This window comes from Balaenoptera physalus (genome assembly GCF_965194825.1).
Source record: "Balaenoptera physalus genome assembly, chromosome: 9".
Classification (NCBI taxonomy): domain Eukaryota; kingdom Metazoa; phylum Chordata; class Mammalia; order Artiodactyla; family Balaenopteridae; genus Balaenoptera; species Balaenoptera physalus.
In genome coordinates this window covers 15,179,449-15,198,391 of record NC_138888.1, presented here as the reverse complement: position 1 = coordinate 15,198,391, position 18,943 = coordinate 15,179,449, and the positions used below count along the sequence as shown (strand labels likewise).

Genomic DNA, 18,943 nt, shown 5'->3' with positions numbered 1-18,943 from the left:
ACAAAGTGAGAGAGTGGCATGGACATATATACACTACCAAAGGTAAAATAGATAGCTAGTGGGAAGCAGCTGCATAGCACAGGGAGATCAGCTCGGTGCTTTGTGATCACCTAGAGGGGTGGGATAGGGAGGGTGGGAGGGAAGGAGATTCAAGAGGGAAGAGATATGTATATGTATAACTGATTCACTTTGTTATAAAGCAGAAACTAACACACCATTGTAAAGCAATTATACTCCAATAAAGATGTTAAAAATAATAAATAAATAAATAAATAAATGGTATCATGTCAGGAGGGAAAACCAGAAAACAATAAATTCCATATGTTTAAAAAAAAGAGTGTCATTTAATTGTCCTTGGGCCCTGCCCCACATCGGCCCCTCCTCCTCTCTAAGCCCACCACCTCCACCCCCTCCGAAGAGACCCATCGTTGCCCTTGCTTCTCCAGGAGTCTGGGGTTCCAGGACCCTTGGCTTAGGCCTCTAGAGGCCCCAGGAAGAGGGGGGGAGTCCCAGATGAGTTTCCCCCACAGCAAAGTCCCTCCCTCATCCTTGGAGTCCCAGGGCTGGCAAAGGAATTCAGGAGGAGAACCCAAGAGAGGGCAGCTGGAAGTGGTGGGGTCGGATGGGGACAGACAAGGGACTTCAAATCAGAACAGCAGTTTCCACAGCGAATTATGAACCAGAACCAAATAAATTTATAAAGATGGAGTGACAGGACACAAACTGGAACTTTGCAGTTTTAGGAAAGAAGAACGAACCCAAGTGAGGGTCAAGGCCAAACATTTTTACCAGCTCCACACACTTTTCTGAATCCTGACTGTGGCTTGAGTGGGAAGGAAGAGACTCCTGTTTAGTTAGCCACTTGGCTTTGAGTTTTGGACGATAATGCATTTAAAAGGAGCTGCTTTTGCAACTTATGCTGAGAAAAATCAGTAAGAGAAAGATTATCTGATAATAAAAGCAACCATTCTTCACGTCAGTTGCTAATTTGTTCAGACCAAACCCATCTCCCGGATGTCAAAGAAACCTGGGAGCCAGAGACAATGGGAAATTAGTGTCCTGAGCAGTTTCTTTACAGGAATGGGGAAAGTTCAGTGTCTTCCTCCCCAGACTGGCAAAAGAGCTATTTAAACTGTTGAGATCTTTAAAAATCTTCTGACCTCTTCTCTCGGCCACCAAAGTTAGGCATAGCATTATTTTGAAAAGAGGCTAAAATGGGATTTTTCTCTGCAAATCTCCAAACTATCCAGAAACCATTTTACTTGAGTACAATGAAATGTGGGAAGTAAAAACTCTCATGTGGACATTTCTGGGCTAAGTCTAGCTCCACTGCCCAGGTTGGAGTCTTACTCTGCTAAAATATCAGCTTCAAATATTGGTGGCTACTATGTGCTGCCTGAGAGCTTTACCATTACTGGAGTTTTTAAAAAACATGATTATAAACGGTTATTAATTTCTTAATCTTGGGGAATGCTTTGTTGCATTGCCTTGCATGTTGCAAATGTTTATTAAAAAAGCAAATATATAATAGTCGTTATTAAATATAGGCCAAAGAAAGATGTGCATTTTTTAAAATCCAGAAAATATAAACCGTATAAAATCCAATTTTGTTCCAGTTAAATTTACCCTAGAAATTAGCATTTTAAAACCCTAAGTGCCCGGTCCTATTCTTTCTTTAACTGATCTTTTTTATCTTTCTTTATCTTATAGCTGATATAATATTGCTGGATTCCTATGTGTATTTTGCTAACTAAAGCCATGCTAAACGCTGGTGATGAGAGAAGCAGAAATGGGAGGGACCTTTGCAGAAACTGCTCTTGAGTCTAAGATGTTCCTTGCTTCATTTCTTGTTTGATCTGGTTCCTTTGAGGCCCTTCACAAGCAGGAGAATTTGGAAATGATATTGGCCAGGATAATTATAGGTGGGTCCACAACTACATTGGCAGATAAAGCTAAGGAGTTAAAAGAGTGTATTTACACAGCAGGGCAGAGTCAGGAAATCTATTGTTTCTGTATTTTATCAAGTCTGATTGTTTCAGAGTTAACAAGCTCAGAAGCAAAACAAAATACCAACTTACTAACACTGAGTTGACATCTAATTTGGCTTAGTTTTCATTTTAAAGGGCATTTCAAGGATGCTGGAAAGTTGAGGAGACTGTAAATTGAATAAAAACAGGTATCTTAGACCTTTATTGTAGCCCATCCAAGAATATATATTTTATTGTTCTTTTTTTAAAAAAATTAAATCTTTTTTTTTTTTTTTAAAGTTAATTGTAGACACAGCAGTTGTAAGAAATAGTACAGGAGAGAGCCCATATACCTTTCACCCAGTTTCCCCCATGGTAACATGTTGCAAAACTGTAGTCTATATCACTCAGGATATTGACATTGATACAGTCAAAGTACAGAACATTCCCAACCCACAAGCATCCCTCTTGTTGCAGTTTTATGGCCATACCCACTCTCTCCTCCCTCACCCTTCCCTAACCCTTGGCTACCGCTAATCTCTTCTCCATTTCTACAATTTTGCATTTCAAGACTGTTATATAAATGGAGTCATACAGTATATAACTTTTGGGGATTGCTGGTTTTCTTTCAGTATAATTCTCTGGAGATTTGTCCAGATTGCTGCACATATGGGGAGTTTGTTTCTTTATACTGTTGGGCAGCGTTTCATGGTGTAGACATACCACAGTTTATTTAACCATTGAATGTGTTAAAGGATATCTGGGTTGTTTTTCCCTTGGGGCTATTACAAATAAAGCTGCTATAAACACTCATGTACAGGTTTTGGTGTTAACATAAGTCTGTAAAGGTCCAAGGTGCAGTTGCTGCACCATGTGGTAGTTGCCTGTTTCTTTTTTTTTTTTTTTTAATTTATTTTTGGCTGTGTTGGGTCCTCATTGCTGCACGCGGGCTTTCTCTAGTTGTGGCGAGCGGGGGCTACTCCTCATCGCAGTGCGCAGGCTTCTCAATGCGGTGGCTTCTCTTGTTGCAGAGCACCGGCTCTAGGCACGCAGGCTTCAGTGGTTGTGGCACGTGGGCTCAGTAGTTGTGTCTTGCAGGGTCTAGAGCGCAGGCTCAGTAGTTGTGGTGCACGGGCTTAGTTGCTCCGAGGCATGTGGGATCTTCACGGACCAGGGCTCCAACCCGTGTCCCCTGCACTGGCAGGCTGATTCTTAACCACTGCACCACCAGGGAAGCCCGCAAGTTGCACACTTTTTAATGTATTTATTTGCCATCTGTATATCCTCTTTGGTGAAGTCTCTTCAATTCTTTTGCCCACTTTCTTTTTTTTTTTTTTTTTAAATGTATTTATTTATTTATTTATGGCTGTGTTGGGTCTTCATTTCTGTGCGAGGGCTCTCTCCAGTTGCGGCAAGCGGGGGCCACTCTTCATCGCGGTGCGTGGGCCTCTCACTATCGCGGCCTCTCCCATCCCGGAGCACAGGCTCCAGACGCACAGGCCCAGCAATTGTGGCTCACGGGCCCAGCCGCTCCGCGGCATGTGGGATCCTCCCAGACCAGGGCTCGAACCCGTGTCCCCCGCACTAGCAGGCAGACTCCCAACCACTGCGCCACCAGGGAAGCCCTTGCCCACTTTCTAATTGGATTGTTTGTTTTTTTGTGTGTTGGGTTTTGAGAATTCCTTATACAGGTCTTCCTCAACTCACAATAAACTTACATCCCCATAAACCCATGGTAACTTGAAAATATCATTAGTCAAAAGTGCATTTAATACACTTTACCTACAGAATATCATAGCTTAGTCTAGTCTAGTCAGTGCAGCTTCTTGCCACTGCCCAGCATCACAAGAGAGGCAGGTGCTACATATTGCTAGCCTGGGAAAATATTAAAATGCAAAATTTGAAGTACAATTTCTACTGAATGCATGTCACTTTCACACTACCATAAAGTCCAAAAATTGTAAGTCGAACCATCATAAGTTGGTGACATCTGTATATCTATATACTAGTTCTTTATTGGATATGTGGTTTGCAAATATTTTCCCAATCTGTAGCTTATCTTTTCATTCTCTAACTGGGTTTTATGCAGAGCAAAATTTTTAATTTTGAAGAAGCATAATTTATCAGTTTTTCTTCTTATGGATCACGCTCTTTGCCGAGGCCTATGTCCCTAAGATTTTCTCCTATTTTTTTTTTCTAAAAGTATTACAGTGTTCTGTTTTACATTTAAGTCCCTGATCATCCATTTTGAGTTAATTTTTTTTTAATAAGATATGAGCTTTAGGTCAAGGTTAGTATTTTTACCTGTGAATGTCCAATTGTTGCAGCATCATTTGTTGAAAAGGGTATTTTCCCTTCATTGAATTGCTTTTGGACCTTTGTAAAAAATCGGTTTTTCATATTTGTATGGGTTTATTGAAAGTGTTACAAAATTATTTTACATTTATTTTAAAAGCATATAGCAAGTCAACTTAAAAGAATGCAAAAGAAATGTTAGATGAACTTAGCTGCCTTTCTTCAATTTATTCCTAGTTAAGATGTTTATCAGTTCACACTCTGGTTATTTTCATGACTAAAGGCATGTGGGTTTTGGCTGACCAAATATTTTTCTATAGTGATTAAATTCTATATTTAAGAGCAAATATTCAACATTTCATAACCTAATGGTTTTCTGCCTAGGAATATGATAAGTAGTATATAATTGAATATAGATAATTTTATATTTATCTGTAACTATATACTGGAATAACCATCTTCTTTGGCATGATTTTAAAAAATACGGTCTCACTATAAGATATTCCCACTGTAAAACAAAATTCATTATGCCATGAAACCCTATGTTGGACCCCTTCCAGGTGGATTGATTTTCTTGGAAGGATTAGATTGAATATATGTAATTATGATGATTCCAGAGCATAGAACTTCCCCTCCTGTAATATCATTTAAAAACTGTGCTAAAAGGAAATTGCTTTTCTCCCACACCCTTGCTTATTACAGTTGACTATTAATTCCCATCAGGAAGCCAGGTGGCATCAAGAAAATCAGTTCAATTTCAAGGCCCTCGAGGAGTGGTTCTCAACCGCTGGCTACACATTAGCATCACCTGGGGAGATTTTTACAATCCCAATACCCATGCTGCACCCTGGACCGATTAAATCAGAATCTCTGGGGTTAGGATGCAGGTATTAGGATTTGTTAAAACTCCCAGGTTATTCCCGTACGCAGCCAAGTTTGAGAATACTGCTCAATTGTTAAGCTCTCTTCTTTTGTTTATTTCTTTATGAAACTTTATATTACTATCATTTATCACTCAATACTGTGAATACAGTGTACTGGGTTGTCATAATATACTATGTGAACTTATATCTTTCAGGTTTCACTCTTCCTTGGATAATTTTAAAATTTCTAACATTCTTTTTATTCTGTTGGGAAGAGTAACACATATTCAATGAAGAAAATTTGGGGAAAAGACAGGCAAGCATAATGAAGGGGAAAAAAATCATTTTAAATTCTATCATCCAGATAGAATTATTGTAACATTCTAGTTTTTTTTATTAGGTATATACACATACATTAACATATATGTATATATATATATATATATATATATACATTCAGCTTTTATTCTTTCAACATTGAGATGATATTGAAAATATAGTTTTATATGTTATTTTAGAAATCTCATAAATAAATGCAAAAATTAGTATCAATAGCAGAAAGTGTGAAATCAGTATTGGTTTGCAACTGTCATAATTTTTACACTTTCACACACCTTGATCTGGGTCATGGATATAAGCAGGTAAGACATACCCTTTAATAAGTCACTTTACATTGCTACAAAACAACATTTAAGGCATATGACTATACTTCCCATAATATCTTCCCCCTAAGTTGACAAAGTACTGCTATCATATGTAGCTTTGGAATTATGACCAAAAATGCATCACTGCCAGCCAAACTGATGACTATTGTGTAAAGATAATAAAGTTAATTTCTTTTTCTAAATCCTTCAACTACTCAGACTAGAATAAGGATATGAACCAGGAAAAACACATAAAGTGAATACAGACTTATTAAATACAGAATGGAATTGCGTTCCTCTAACTCAGACTCAAATGCCAGTTGAATTTTTATTCTCTAGATTTCAATGGGAGGAGATATGTATGCATATATCATGAACATATGCCTATATCTTTGCATTACAAGGGAAAAAACTGATACATATTCACTACTAAATATTTAGGAAAGTCATAAACAAAAAAAAAAATTTTTTTTTTTTTTTTGGCTGCACTGCATGGCATGTGGGATCTTAGTTCCCCTATCAGGGATGGAACCTGCACCCCCTGCAATGGAAGCGTGGAGTCTTAACCACTGGACCGCCGGGGAAGTCCCCCCCTCAAAATTTCTTAAAAATAAAAATCTGCCTGTAACTACTGTTAAATGCAACAACTCAATATAATTATGAATGCATCTCAGTATAATTATGCTGAGTAACAGAAGCCAGACAAAGAAGAGCATATAGTAGATTATTCCATTTCTATGAATTCCTATAAAATTGTGGAAAATGCAAATTATTCTATAGTGACAGAAAGCAGGTAAGTGGCTGCCTGGGCAGGCAAGATGGGGACCAGGAGGGGCTGAACAGAGGGATTACAAGGACACACAGAGATATTTTTGGGTGAATGTTTATGCCCATTAACTTGATTGTGGTGACGATTTCAAGGATGTATACATTTGTCCTAAAACCCATCACATTGTACACTTTAAATGTGTGCAGTTCCTTCTATGGCAATTATACCTCCATAAATCTGTCAGAACAATAAGGAACTGTTGGCAACTTCCAATCATGGAATTTGTTCTGTAAAGTTTTGCTTGAAATCCTGGATATTGCAGTCACTTACTGGATATTATTTTCACTAACCCATCATTTTTACTCAGGAAGATACCCCATAATTTCACACTCTGAAATAATCAGTGTCTCAAATTCTCCAACAGAAAGGAAAATTCAAATATTTTACTCATAATTTCTTCCATAGAATTGCCAAAGAGCATCATAACATTCAAAACAACTTATCAAGTGATTGTTTCACTTTTCAAAGTTACCATTGACTCTACTACCTCTCCTATAAATACTGCATTTGTAGGAGTGACATAAGTCATTAAAAAACAAACAAACAAACAAAAAGCAGCTGATAGAATTGAGATCAATCCCAATACAACTGAGATCAATTCAAATACAGAATCTCAGGACAACCTCTGAGATTTGGATGGGAGCTCTATAACATGGGATAAAATAGTCAACCTCTCTTCTATATAATTTTAGTAATTCTTTAGATCAAGCATTGGTCTTTTCATTGGGTTCTTAATCACACGCAAAAAATAATTGAAGTATTTTTTAATGTCAGAGACAACATATAACAGATCTAAGATTAAAAATTCATAAAGGTATTCAAGTTAATAGAGGAACATAAAAATCTCTCAATAATTTAAAATGTATGTCTCTATAATGTCTTTTTTCCAGTAAGCAATGTTGACTTATGAAACCAGTTTCCAGCTTTGAAAAGCCCCAAGCATTTTTCCTGGCACTTAACTCAATAAAAGTTTGTCGAATTAACAAGTCAAAATATTTTTTTTTAATGTTGGATATTTACAGGACCCTTTGAAGAATTTGTGAAGGGATTTGAAGTTGTTGGATTATGGTAACTTGATCTGCCCTGGAGTGCAGAAACCTTCCAGATACCTTCAGGCACCCTCCATGTATGTATCCTGAGAAACTCTCTCTCCATATTGGGCAAATCATTTACTGTATCTGCGTTCTAGTCACTCCATAATAGGTGGAGAGCAGCCCAACGCTAGAAAAATGAGAAGCCAAAGCTATATGGGCTTACTGGGGACTACATTTCAATAGTATTCATTTATTTGTTTATTTGTTTACATTTAGACACATTTTGAACAAAGTGGTGGGAGCTATGTTAAATCAGTTCTCTGTAAATAATTGCTTCTAGAAAGACTTCCACAGTGGCTGGAGGGGGAACAAAGGTATATGTATATGTAAATGACATGAATTAAAGAATTAACTGTCCCCTTCCAACACCCCACCTCCGCAACCCTCAACTCACGGCTCCCTCGCTTTGTTACTTTAGAGTAATCTTAGATTTGAGTCAGGAGCCAATTTTAAATCTTGGTAAATGAAACAGATATATGAATAGCAGGCTTTATACTTAAACCCAAAGCAATACATTCCTTAAAAGTTAGAAGAATAACATTTGCCTATATACATAATGTATATTTACAGGAAGTTGACCTTTGAACTTAATCTGTATGTTGAACTTTTTCTGTAGTTTCTATACAAATATTGGATTATTAGCTACTCATGAATTGAATAAAGTTGTTAATTTTTCTAGTGTTCTAGTTAATAATCAGCAAATACAGGAGAGGAGAGTAAGAGTTGGGCTCTTAGATAACTTTATGTAAGTAATTGCTTCAGAAAAAAAGTGGACTTTTTATTTAGGGAAAACAAGTGATAAGTGGTAGTTTCAAGGGTGAAGAGTTGCCAGTTTTAAGTGAAATTGTCTGAAGGCTTTGTATCGAGAGAATGAATCCGGGGGATAGAGTGTTGGTTTTAAATTCTGTTTTAATCACTATAGTTATTATTGTGCTTTCAAGGGGTTGTATTAACATCTGTGAATTATTTTCAAACATATTTGAAAATGCTTTGTATGCACAAGATGCCCAGCTATGACTCTAAATTTTATTGGCAAATCTCATGTGACCTGCCTTTCTGGAGAAGTAAGCATTAGACATACAAGTTCAGCCTGCTATATGGGCAACGTGTATTTGTTTTTGAGAAATCTCAAACTGTTTTTATGAGAGCATTAACTCTCTCAGGGAAACGACTCTACCACCAACTGCCCCATGGGAGAAGATGTGCGGGGACACCTGCGTCCTGCTGTTTGGAGGAGAAAGGGCTGCTGGTGAGAAATCGGGGTAACTGACAGCCTTGGACTGAGTAGTGGAAAACAGAGAACAGCTGCCTTCCTCTCCATCGCTGACATTGATGCAAGCAATTCTGAAGGTGTCTCCAAAACTCTGGAAAAGAAAACCTTGGTTGGGCTTCCCTGGTGGTACAGTGGTTAAGAATTCGCCTGCCAGTACAGGAGACATGGGTTCAAGCCCTGGTCTGGGAAGATCCCACATGCCACGGAGCAACTGAGCTCGCGTGCAACAACTACTGAAGCCCGTGCTCCGCAACAAGAGAAGCCACCACAATGAGGAGCCCGCACACAGCAACGAAGACCCAATGCAGCCAAAAGTAAATAAATGAACTTATTTCTTTAAAAATCTTGTAATAACTTATAATGGAAAAGAATCTAAAAAGGTATATATATACATATCTGAATCACTTTGCTGTACATCTGAAACTAACATATCACAACATTGTAAATCAACTATATTTCAATAAAAATTTAAAAAAAACAAAACAAAGCTGAATGCATGATCTGATGAAGAAATTTTTTAAAAAAAGAATGAAGCATCTTAAAAAAAATAACAAAGAGTAATTCCACAGTCTCTGAGTAAGATGGAAATGATTCTTTGGTCAGTCTAAAAATCAAAGATACTTAATGTGTGTGTTTGTGTGAATCTACAAAGCAGCCCGTTATCCTTAATACCTCCTTATCATGGTGCTGTTTCAGGAAGAATAGGGAGTGCTAGAACATGCACATTTCTTTTTTTTTTTTTTTAATTTATTTTTAATTTACTTTATTTTTGGCTGCATTGGGTCTTCATTGCTGCGTGCGGGCTTTCTCTAGTTGCAGCGAGCAGGGGCTACTCTTTGTTGTGGTGTGCGGGCTTCTCATTTCCGTGGTTTCTCCTGTTGCCGAGCAGGGCTCTAGGTGCACGGGCTTCAGTAGTTGTGGCATGTGGGCTCTAGAGCTCAGGCTCAGTAGTTGTGGTGCACGGGCTTAGTTGCTCCGCGGCACGTGGGATCTTCCCGGATCAGGGCTCGAACCCGTGTCCCCTGCATTGGCAAGCATATTCTGAACCACTGCGCCACCACGGAAGCCCACATGCACATTTCTTAAAGTAAGATTTTGCAATTAAAAAGTAAGAATCTGAGCATTTCACACTGAAAAATAAACACAAAGCAAGCAATTGCTAATCTAATCAGACATTGGCACTGTCTTCCTCAAAATGCGGGTATACGCTGCCAGCTTGAAATCTTTGACCTTGCAATCTCTTCTGAAAATTGAAAGGCTAGTGTGATGTGAAAAGCTTTAAGAATTTCCCAAGAACTGAATAAATATAATCTCACAGAATGGGGAATTTTGCAAGTATTTGTACTACTTAATGGTACATTTTCATATGTGCTGAGGTTACTCATTCTCAAATAGGTTTTAACAGCGTTTTTTGCTCTTAACATCCCAGGTGAGGTCTAAACGCCACTTTTCACTGACATCCCTGAGAAGAAGAGAGAACACATTCCAAGCTTCCCACAGAAGGGGAGTGAAATGTTGGCCAGTGGTTGGCCAGGGCGGAATCTGTCTTCCATGTACCAGCTCTGAAGCCTTGAAGGCCTGACTTAACCTCTCCGGGCCTACTTTCCCCCACTCCATTGGTAAAATGAGAACAATAGGACCAGCATCGCAGTATTGCTGTAAGGATGAAATGGGATTATACACACAAAGTGCATTCACAATGTCTGGTACTGAGTAAGTACTCAAATGTTTCCTAAATATTTAAGTCAAAATGGATGAAATGCTTAAAACTTCGGAAAACCAACCATTTTCCAAATATACTGCTTCTTAAGGGATAGATTCCAGAGAAGGTGGCCATTCTGTACTCCTTTCAAATAAAAGTGATAAATTCAGAAAAACTTTATGCTGGATAACTAACCTATGGTTCCCAAGGAGCCATTTTACTACATGCAATTAATTAGGCACAAACATCCTGGTGCTGAACTATTGTTTACATCAATTCTCTACTAGATTGTCCTAAATCTGGGGATGGGATATTTATCTGGTATCTAGTGGCAATATTCCAGAAGTTTCTTCAGTTTTAATGAGCTTCTGTTTGTGAAAACTAAGGCGCCTAGTTGTCGGTTGAAACTGGGATAATTTTTCTTTCAGCCCCACTACCTTCCTGCTTACGTCCCAGATAATTCAGCTAACATTTTAATTTAGTTCAAATATATATTGACTGCCTGCTATGTTCATATGACAAGTATTATATTCAAGAGTATGAAGGGACAGAATGCAAGTCACTTAGGCAGTTATTATTGAAAGCCCTTATCAATGGAGAAATACTGACAGCAAACGAGCAGATCCATGTCATCCTGTTTCAGCGGTGGCGTGAGGGAGAGGTGGCCTGGACCGCCAGCATCAGGCCCTTAAGGACAGGCACATTTCCAGTAAGTCTCAATTCCCCAGATTCCCCGGGGAAGGAGGGCAGTCGGTGTTGCCCACGGCATCGCCTGATATCACTTGTTCCGGGTGATAGGAGAGCGTGGGGCCGCCGGGCCACCTCATCCGTGGTCTGACTGTATTAACCTCTTGGTGCCCAGCTCCTGCCACGTGAGGTGTCCTAATATGGTCAGACTCCGGAGGAGCCCAGGAGCGCTTGCCTTTCTCCTGCTAATGGGGAGGAAGCAAACACTCTGAAGGCAAGCAAACGGGGATCTGGGTTCGCTTCTGGGCCAGCTGAAAGTGGGCTGCAGCAGAAGTCCTGCCTCGGGTCATCAATCATTTAATAAACCCCCAGGGAATCCGATCTCCTCGGGGGGCTTTCTGCCCTCCCCTCTTTCTCGCCCTCCCCTCCCCTTCGGGGAGGCAGCCCTGGGTGGTGGTCCCCCAGCTCCTGTCCCCGTACAGGAACGGGAGGCGTCCTGGGGGTCGCGGTGGGCTGCTCGCCTGGCCCTTGGCTCGAGGCTCTGGCCGCTCCTCGGGTCCTAGCAGCCTAGCAGGAGATGCTGCAAGGCGTGTCTGGGGCTGTGCTCATGTGATGAAGCGAGGGGAAAACAAGGGGGAGGAGGAGGAGGCGAAGAGGTGGCTTTTTTTTTTTTTCTTTTAAGGAGTTTGCAGCGAGCGCGTCTCCTTCATTCGCTGTCTGGGCGGGTTCGGAGGAGGACGACGGGAGAGGAAGGCGCTCCTGGGACCTCGCGGGTGCACGGCTCCTGGCTCTTCTCCGCGTCCCTGCTATCTGGGGAAGGCGTAACCCGGCTGCTGGGCGCGGGAGAACCGCAGACAAGCCATGGGCGCCGGGAGCTCCACCGAACAGAGGAGCCCGGAGCAGCCGGAGGCGGGGAGCGCTACGCCGGCCGAGCCCGAGCCCGAGCCCAGCGGCGGAGGCTCTGCGGCGGAGGCGGCGCCCGGATCGTCGGCGGACGCGACCATCGCCGCTGCGGACCCCACCACCAAGGTACCGGCGCGCCGGGCCACCTGCCCCGGGGAGGCGGAGGGTGGGGTGTGTGTGTGTGTGTGTGTGTGTGTGTGTGTGTGTTTATGTGTGTGTGTGTTGGGGAGCGTCCCTTGATCTCCGCCTGCGATAACTTCCCGGCCGGTCCAGCCCATCTGCAAACTCGGGAGCATAAATCCCTCTTTCTAGGCTTTTCAGGGTCTTTAGCGCCGGGGCGGGACCACAGCAGCGGCGAGCGCGGCGGGGGGCTTGCATCTTTGTAGTGGGTCTCAAGGGGTGGCGACTGCGCCATCCGCAGTAATAAAATCCGCCGGCTGCCCGCCGCTAACTGAGCCTTTCTCCACGCTCTTCCGGTGGGAGCGACCCAGCCCGGTACCGGCGAGCTGCTTGCGGGAGTCCGCGGAGGACTGACCCCCGAGCCGAGCGTGTCGAGCCCCCGCCCTCCTACCTCCCCCAGCGGAAAGTCCGCTGTTGGGCCCTGACGCGTGTTGCAGCCTGGCGAGCCCTCCACCCGTGGGTTCCCCGCAGCGCACTGTCCGTGATACCAGCTGTGTCTGGAGCGACCCGGGTTTGGTACCCAGTCCTCCTGCGGCAGCGGCTCGAGCAGACACCGCCTTCCTGATGCAGAGAAAGCCTGGGGTGTAGCTCGCTCGGAGCCAGAGAAAATCTGAGCCGACGCTGCATTTCCAGAAGGAATGACAGGTTTCGCAAACACGGCGGCGTCCTCCTTTTCGCTCAGTTCATTGCACTCAGTTGGATAAACAAATACTGGAGGAGTAGTTAGAAGTTCTCAAAGGATGCGGTCAGAGGCGTAAGCCAGCATTCCCTCTACTCTGGTCTCTGGAGGCAGTGCTGAACCTCCTAGACATTTTGCATTTTATAGTCTCAGTCTTCAAGGCTGAAATATTTGTTCTTGGCGACTACAGTCGCCAAGATTGTGACTTGTTCAGATCGTTGTCTTTTAGATCTATTTTCCAGCATGTATGTTCATTAGCCAGGCTTCACCCAACCCTTTTTGTGATATTTTTATCGAAGATGTGGATAACCATATTTAATACTTAAAAGGAAAAAAGAAAACCCCTTGTGTCAAATTTGAGGATATACAGAGTACATGAGGACCTTTAGGAGTTATCTCAGGAAGTATAGATGTTTACAGTGCGGGGGAAAAAAACAACAACCCTGAAATCTAGGTAAAAATCACGCAATTATATGACCTAATCGCCTTGACCTTTTCGCGTCCTAGTTTAGTTTGAGCTGAGAGACTGCTCTTAGCTAGATTACCTCTAGTCGTTAACATAACTACTTGTAAAACCCACGATCCCTAGAGCTGTAGATGCTGACAAGTACCAACTGTGCCTGGAATGTCTAGATTTTCTAAGAGATGCCTAAGAAATGTACTATATCCTTTTGAGATCTCAGTTAGGTTTTAATATTTACTGTACATCACTTTTTGATGCCAACTACTGTCAAAATGGCTGTATAACCAGTATTTAGAGTCCGGTAATAATGAAAGTAATTTTAAGGTGTAGTTGCTAAAAGCTTGCAGTTGGGGAACATTTTTTTCCTTGGCTTTTACCAGTCCTTCAGGTCTTAATCAACAGTTCACACTGAGATATGGTACTTATTCCCTTCTCAATAACTTCAGTGTGTTCATTAAAAATATTCCTTCCTTTCTGTTCTCTTTATCTTTCTTCCATAACCTTATCCTCCCTTTTTCTTAGTCACCACCATCTTGAAACAGCCAGATGACCTCCTTTAAAAAATTACCTAAATGACATCCAGAATATCATTGAACTTTTTGGCATACGGCCCAGTTATCAATTTGGAGACAAATCAATAAACTTGCATGAATCCTTAGAAAATGTGTAGTTTTTCATTTCAACTAGCAAAATTTATTACTCAGGTTTTGAAGACCTAAGTCTTTTCAAAAGGATGGTCTAATTAAGAATGATTCAGCACATAGCTTTTGCCTCCCCTCTTTGCCCTGTTCAGCCCCAGTTCTTGACCTCTGAGTAATCTCATCTGCCATTCTGGGTTCCCATAGCACCATGGACCCTTCTTTCCAGCAGTTTCCATATTTGTGGGTTTAGTGACTTGTGTTCTTCTGGCTGTTCTGAATGCTCCACAAGGGCAGGGACCATATCTGGTTTGGCTCATAACAGGTGTCGCCCCATGTGTGACGTGTGTGGCTGGCCGGTAGGATGATGCTGGCTCCCTGATTTTGATTGGAGACTGTCAAGTTGGGGAATACCTTGGCCCATCTACTTGTTCTTTGACTTTCTCATCATCATGATCTGTGTCACTTATCAGATAGTGACTAAGTCAAAGTGAGTCTGGTTATTCACAGACCAGGTGAATATCTAGCAAAAAACTAAGATTTGGGGACTCTGATTTCTGCTTCTTTAGAATGGCTTGTTACCGTTGCAGTTTCAAATTGCCTTTAATCTCAAATAAACAAATGCATTATAAATGCAAGTGGCTCAGATGAGACCGCTTCATACATTGGATTAGTGATGAATTACATCTTGAGCTTTTTTGATTGGGTCTGTGGACATTTGGGGAGGTTTAGACTAGTGCTTCCCTCCTCCCCCAGTAGAATGCTGATCATTAATTAAAGGCTGTTAGCAGATTTTTTTTCCCCATTGGTAAAACTTGATTACTGAAGCCTCAGGTTTAGATGCACTGAGACAAGTCCTGGTTTTATCTGTGATGTATTTTAATGGAAATGGAAGGAGTCTTATCTTCCAGTCAATCTTTTACAATCTTTGTATGTTAATTCTGAGGGGAAATGGCTTGATCGGTTATTTTCCAGGTTTAATTTTGAGAGTTTGCCATTTTGGCCACTGCAGGGTGCAGGAAGATTAGACCACCTGAACACAGGTGGTAAACAAAGCCTCATGGTATTTCTCAATCATCTGCTTTTAAACATTTGAAGTCATCTGCTTTTAAAAGATGAAAAAAGCCTGTTTTCACTCAGGTAGCAGTGTAGGGTGGGGTGGCCAGTGACAAACTTCCATATCTCTGGCAAATCTTGATTTCTGGAGCCAAGCTTCAGGCTAAATCTGGACAATCACAATCCTCTAAATTAGCCTTTCTGTCTTTTCTGTTCAGTGACTCAGAGCTAGAAATGGAACAGTTCTCAGTTGCAACAGTGTGAGGCCTAGGTCCCCTGCAGGTGGGGAGACTGGTACCCTTGTCAGTCTTTCAAGCTGTGGTTCCATTTGGTTACAAGAGCTGTGACTCAAATAGATGTATTCAAATAGAAGAATCCACTGTCCCAATTAATAAAGTTAAGGACACCCTTACCTTTTGTTCATTAAAACAGACAATTGGGGCTTCCCTGGTGGCACAGTTGTTGAGAATCTGCCTGCCAATGCAGGGGACACGGGTTCGAGCCCTGGTCTGGGAAGATCCCACATGTCGCGGAGCAACTAGGCCCGTGAGCCACAACTACTGAGCCTGCGCGTCTGGAGCCTGTGCTCCGCAACAAGAGAGACCGCCATAGTGAGAGGCCCGCGCACCACGATGAAGAGTGGCCCCCGCTTGCCGCAACTAGAGAAAGCCCTCGCACAGAAACGAAGACCCAACACAGCCATAAATAAATAAAATTAAATTAAAAATTAAAAAAAAAACCAGACAATTGATTTGGCCAGCTGCATTTCATAATTCCTCTCCCAGCACAAAGTATGTGCTGTTTCCCACTTACCCTGTGTTTACAGAATGGGAACGGAGATGGCTGTAATGTGATTGTCACCAGTTTTACACTAGGAGGGCCAGAATTTAAGATGATTTCGAGAGAACTATATGTTAACAGAGTGGGTTTTTTTTTGTGTGGCTACCTGTATTCATGTGCATTTCCCTCAGATTATAAGAGGTACTACTTTCTGATTAGAACACAGTCTAGAAATTGGAGCTGTGGGTGTGAAGATGGTCGTTTAGGATACCGATAGCCTGTGGGGACTGCAGTGCCTTCCCTTTAATCCATTATAGCCTTTTAAGCTCTTAGATTTGTGAGATCAGTGAAGATTTCCACTTAAAATACTTCCCTTGATGAGGAACAGGCCCCAAATGTGCATCCTCTTTGAATTCGCTGTGCTTTGACTAATCTCTGTGCCGGGATAGCTTTAAACTACATTAAAAGGATGATTCCAGCTTGGTATCTTACAGGATAATAAATAAAATGTTTTGTTTTAAAAGGTACAAAGGGGACTTCCCTGGTGGTCCAGTGGTTAAGAATCCACCTTCCAATGCAGGGGACGCGAGTTCGATCCCTGGTTGGAGAACCAAGATCCCACATGCTGCAGGGCAACTAAGCCCACGCACTGCAACTACTGAGCCCGCGTGCTCTGGAGCCCGCATGCCACAACTAGAGAGAAGCCCTCGTGCCACAACAAAGAGCCCATGCGCCGCAGCTAAGACCCTACACAGCCAAATAAATAAATAAATGTTTTTTAAAAAATGAAAAAAAAATAAAATAAAAGGTACTAAGAAATGGTTTCTTTTTCTTTACCAGTTTTAACACCTATTCAGTGTTACAGGAATACCAATGAAAAGAAAATCCAGCTAAATGGTGTTCGTCCTTGGCCTCTATAATTTTTAATGCTGTAGTCATTCATGAAGTGAGAAATTAGAATTTACAGCACTTAGCGTTGTGAGAAAAATATATCAGTACTTTTATCACATGAAAAATATAAAATTAAAAATCCTTGAAGCCAATTCTTAGTTCTCTTATAACCTAAAAAATTATAGTTTAGAAGAAGTTTCATTTTAAAATAATAGAAAAATATGGAAAAAGCTGGGTTTGGGAGCGAGATGCATTATATCTTGTAAGTAGGCAAGCTTTCTTTCTTTTTTTAAAAATTTATTTACATTTATTTTTGGCTGCATCGGGTCTTCGTTGCTGCATGCAGGCTTTCTCTAGCTGCGGCGAGCGGGGGCTACTCTTCCTTGTGGTGGGCGTGCTTCTCATTGAGGTGGCTTCTCTGGTTGTGGAGCATGGGCTCTAGGCGTGCGGGCTTCAGTAGTTGTGGCATGCGGGCTCAGTAGTTGTGGCTCACGGGCTCTAGAGTGCAGGCTCCGTAGTTGTGGCGCTCGGGCTTAGTTGCTCCGCAGTATGTGGGATCTTGCCGGACCAGGGCTCGAACCGGTATCCCCTGCATTGGCAGGTGGATTCTTAACCACTGCGCCACCAGGGAAGCCCAGCAAGCTTATTTTCAATAAATTATTTAAAAATCTATAATTACAATTATTTGTCTTGTCTGTTTAGATTTTGGGATATTTTCCTGCAAGTTAGCACCTTATTAGAGAATGGGTATGGGTTTTATACCTATGTTCTTACTTGTTAGTACATCTAATAAAAGGATTAAGGTGAAGATATTAATCTGTAATAATTTTGATTATATATACATTTTTATTTCTTATCGTGAATAATTAAGTTTACTTATTTAAATCTGACTAGACCTGACATCATCATTCTTGAATAATAAAGGCTTTATAAAAAGATGATCAAAAGTACTTGCTTACTCTTTTTTTTTTTTTTAATTTTTATTTCTTTATATTTATTTTTGGCTGTGTCGGGTCTTCGTTTCTGTGCGAGGGCTTTCTCTAGTTGCGGTGAGCGGGGGCCACTGTTCATCACGGTGCGCGGGCCTCTCACTATCGCGGCCTCTCTTGTTGCGGAGCACAGGCTCCAGACGCGCAGGCTCAGTAGTTGTGGCTCACGGGCCCAGTTGCTCCGCGGCATGTGGGATCTTCCCAGACCAGGGCTCGAACCCGTGTCCCCTGCATTGGCAGGCAGATTCTCAACCGCTGCGCCACCAGGGAAGCCCAGTACTTGCTTACTCTTATTAAAATGATTCTTTTTTTTTAAGTGGTAGGTTTCTGCTTTTAAGATTTATTTATTTATTTTTATTGATTGATTGATTGGTTGCTATGTTGTGTCTTCGTTTCTGTGCGAGGGCTTTCTCTGGTTGCGGCAAGTGGGGGCCACTCTTCATCGCGGTGCGCGGGCCTCTCACTATCGTGGCCTCTTTTGTTGCGAAGCACAGGCTCCAGACGCGCAGGCTCAGTAGTTGTGGCTCACGGGCCTAGTTGCTCTGCGGCATGTGGGATCTTCCCAGACCAGGGCTCGAACCCGTGTCCCCTGCATTAGCAGGCAGATTCTCAACCACTGCACCACCAGGGAAGCCCTTAAAATGATTTTTATTTAAAGTCATAGCAAACAGGATTCATTTAATGTTTCTTTTTCTAAAAATGTTAATGGTTGAGATCCTTAATTTGTAGACTATGGTAAAAAGGGAAAGCCTCGTGTTCCTCCCCACCCGTAAAGTACTCACTGTTAACAATAGTTTGAAATCAATGTTGGTTGTTTCTAGCATACTCTTTTAAAAGCTTTATGCATGTGCAAGTATATAAATAAGAATAGCTCTATCTTTTGCTTTCAACAAATAAGATCATAACACATATATTCTGCAACTTTAGAGTTTGGATATCTTTTCATATCAGCACATAAAGATCTACCCTCATTCTTATTGGCTACATAAATTTCTCATTTATGGATTGAA

At 41.7% G+C, this 18,943-nt stretch overlaps 1 protein-coding gene and 1 long non-coding RNA gene across 2 annotated transcripts in view; both read left to right on the top strand.

Moving 5' to 3' along the window:
* The window catches only part of LOC309666904, a 108,291-nt gene extending 98,992 nt beyond the window's left edge, over positions 1 to 9,299 (top strand). The window contains exon 4 of the long non-coding RNA XR_014267338.1: positions 7,621 to 9,299. This is a non-coding gene — a long non-coding RNA (uncharacterized lncRNA). The remainder of the gene's footprint in view (positions 1 to 7,620) is intronic.
* Positions 9,300 to 11,971: 2,672 nt separating this feature from the next.
* AKAP12 (A-kinase anchoring protein 12) overlaps positions 11,972 to 18,943 on the top strand; it is a 104,544-nt gene continuing 97,572 nt past the window's right edge. Inside the window, exon 1 of the mRNA XM_082474371.1 lies at positions 11,972 to 12,383. Coding sequence (XP_082330497.1) covers positions 12,216 to 12,383 — 168 coding nt within the window. The 5' untranslated portion in view covers positions 11,972 to 12,215. The remainder of the gene's footprint in view (positions 12,384 to 18,943) is intronic.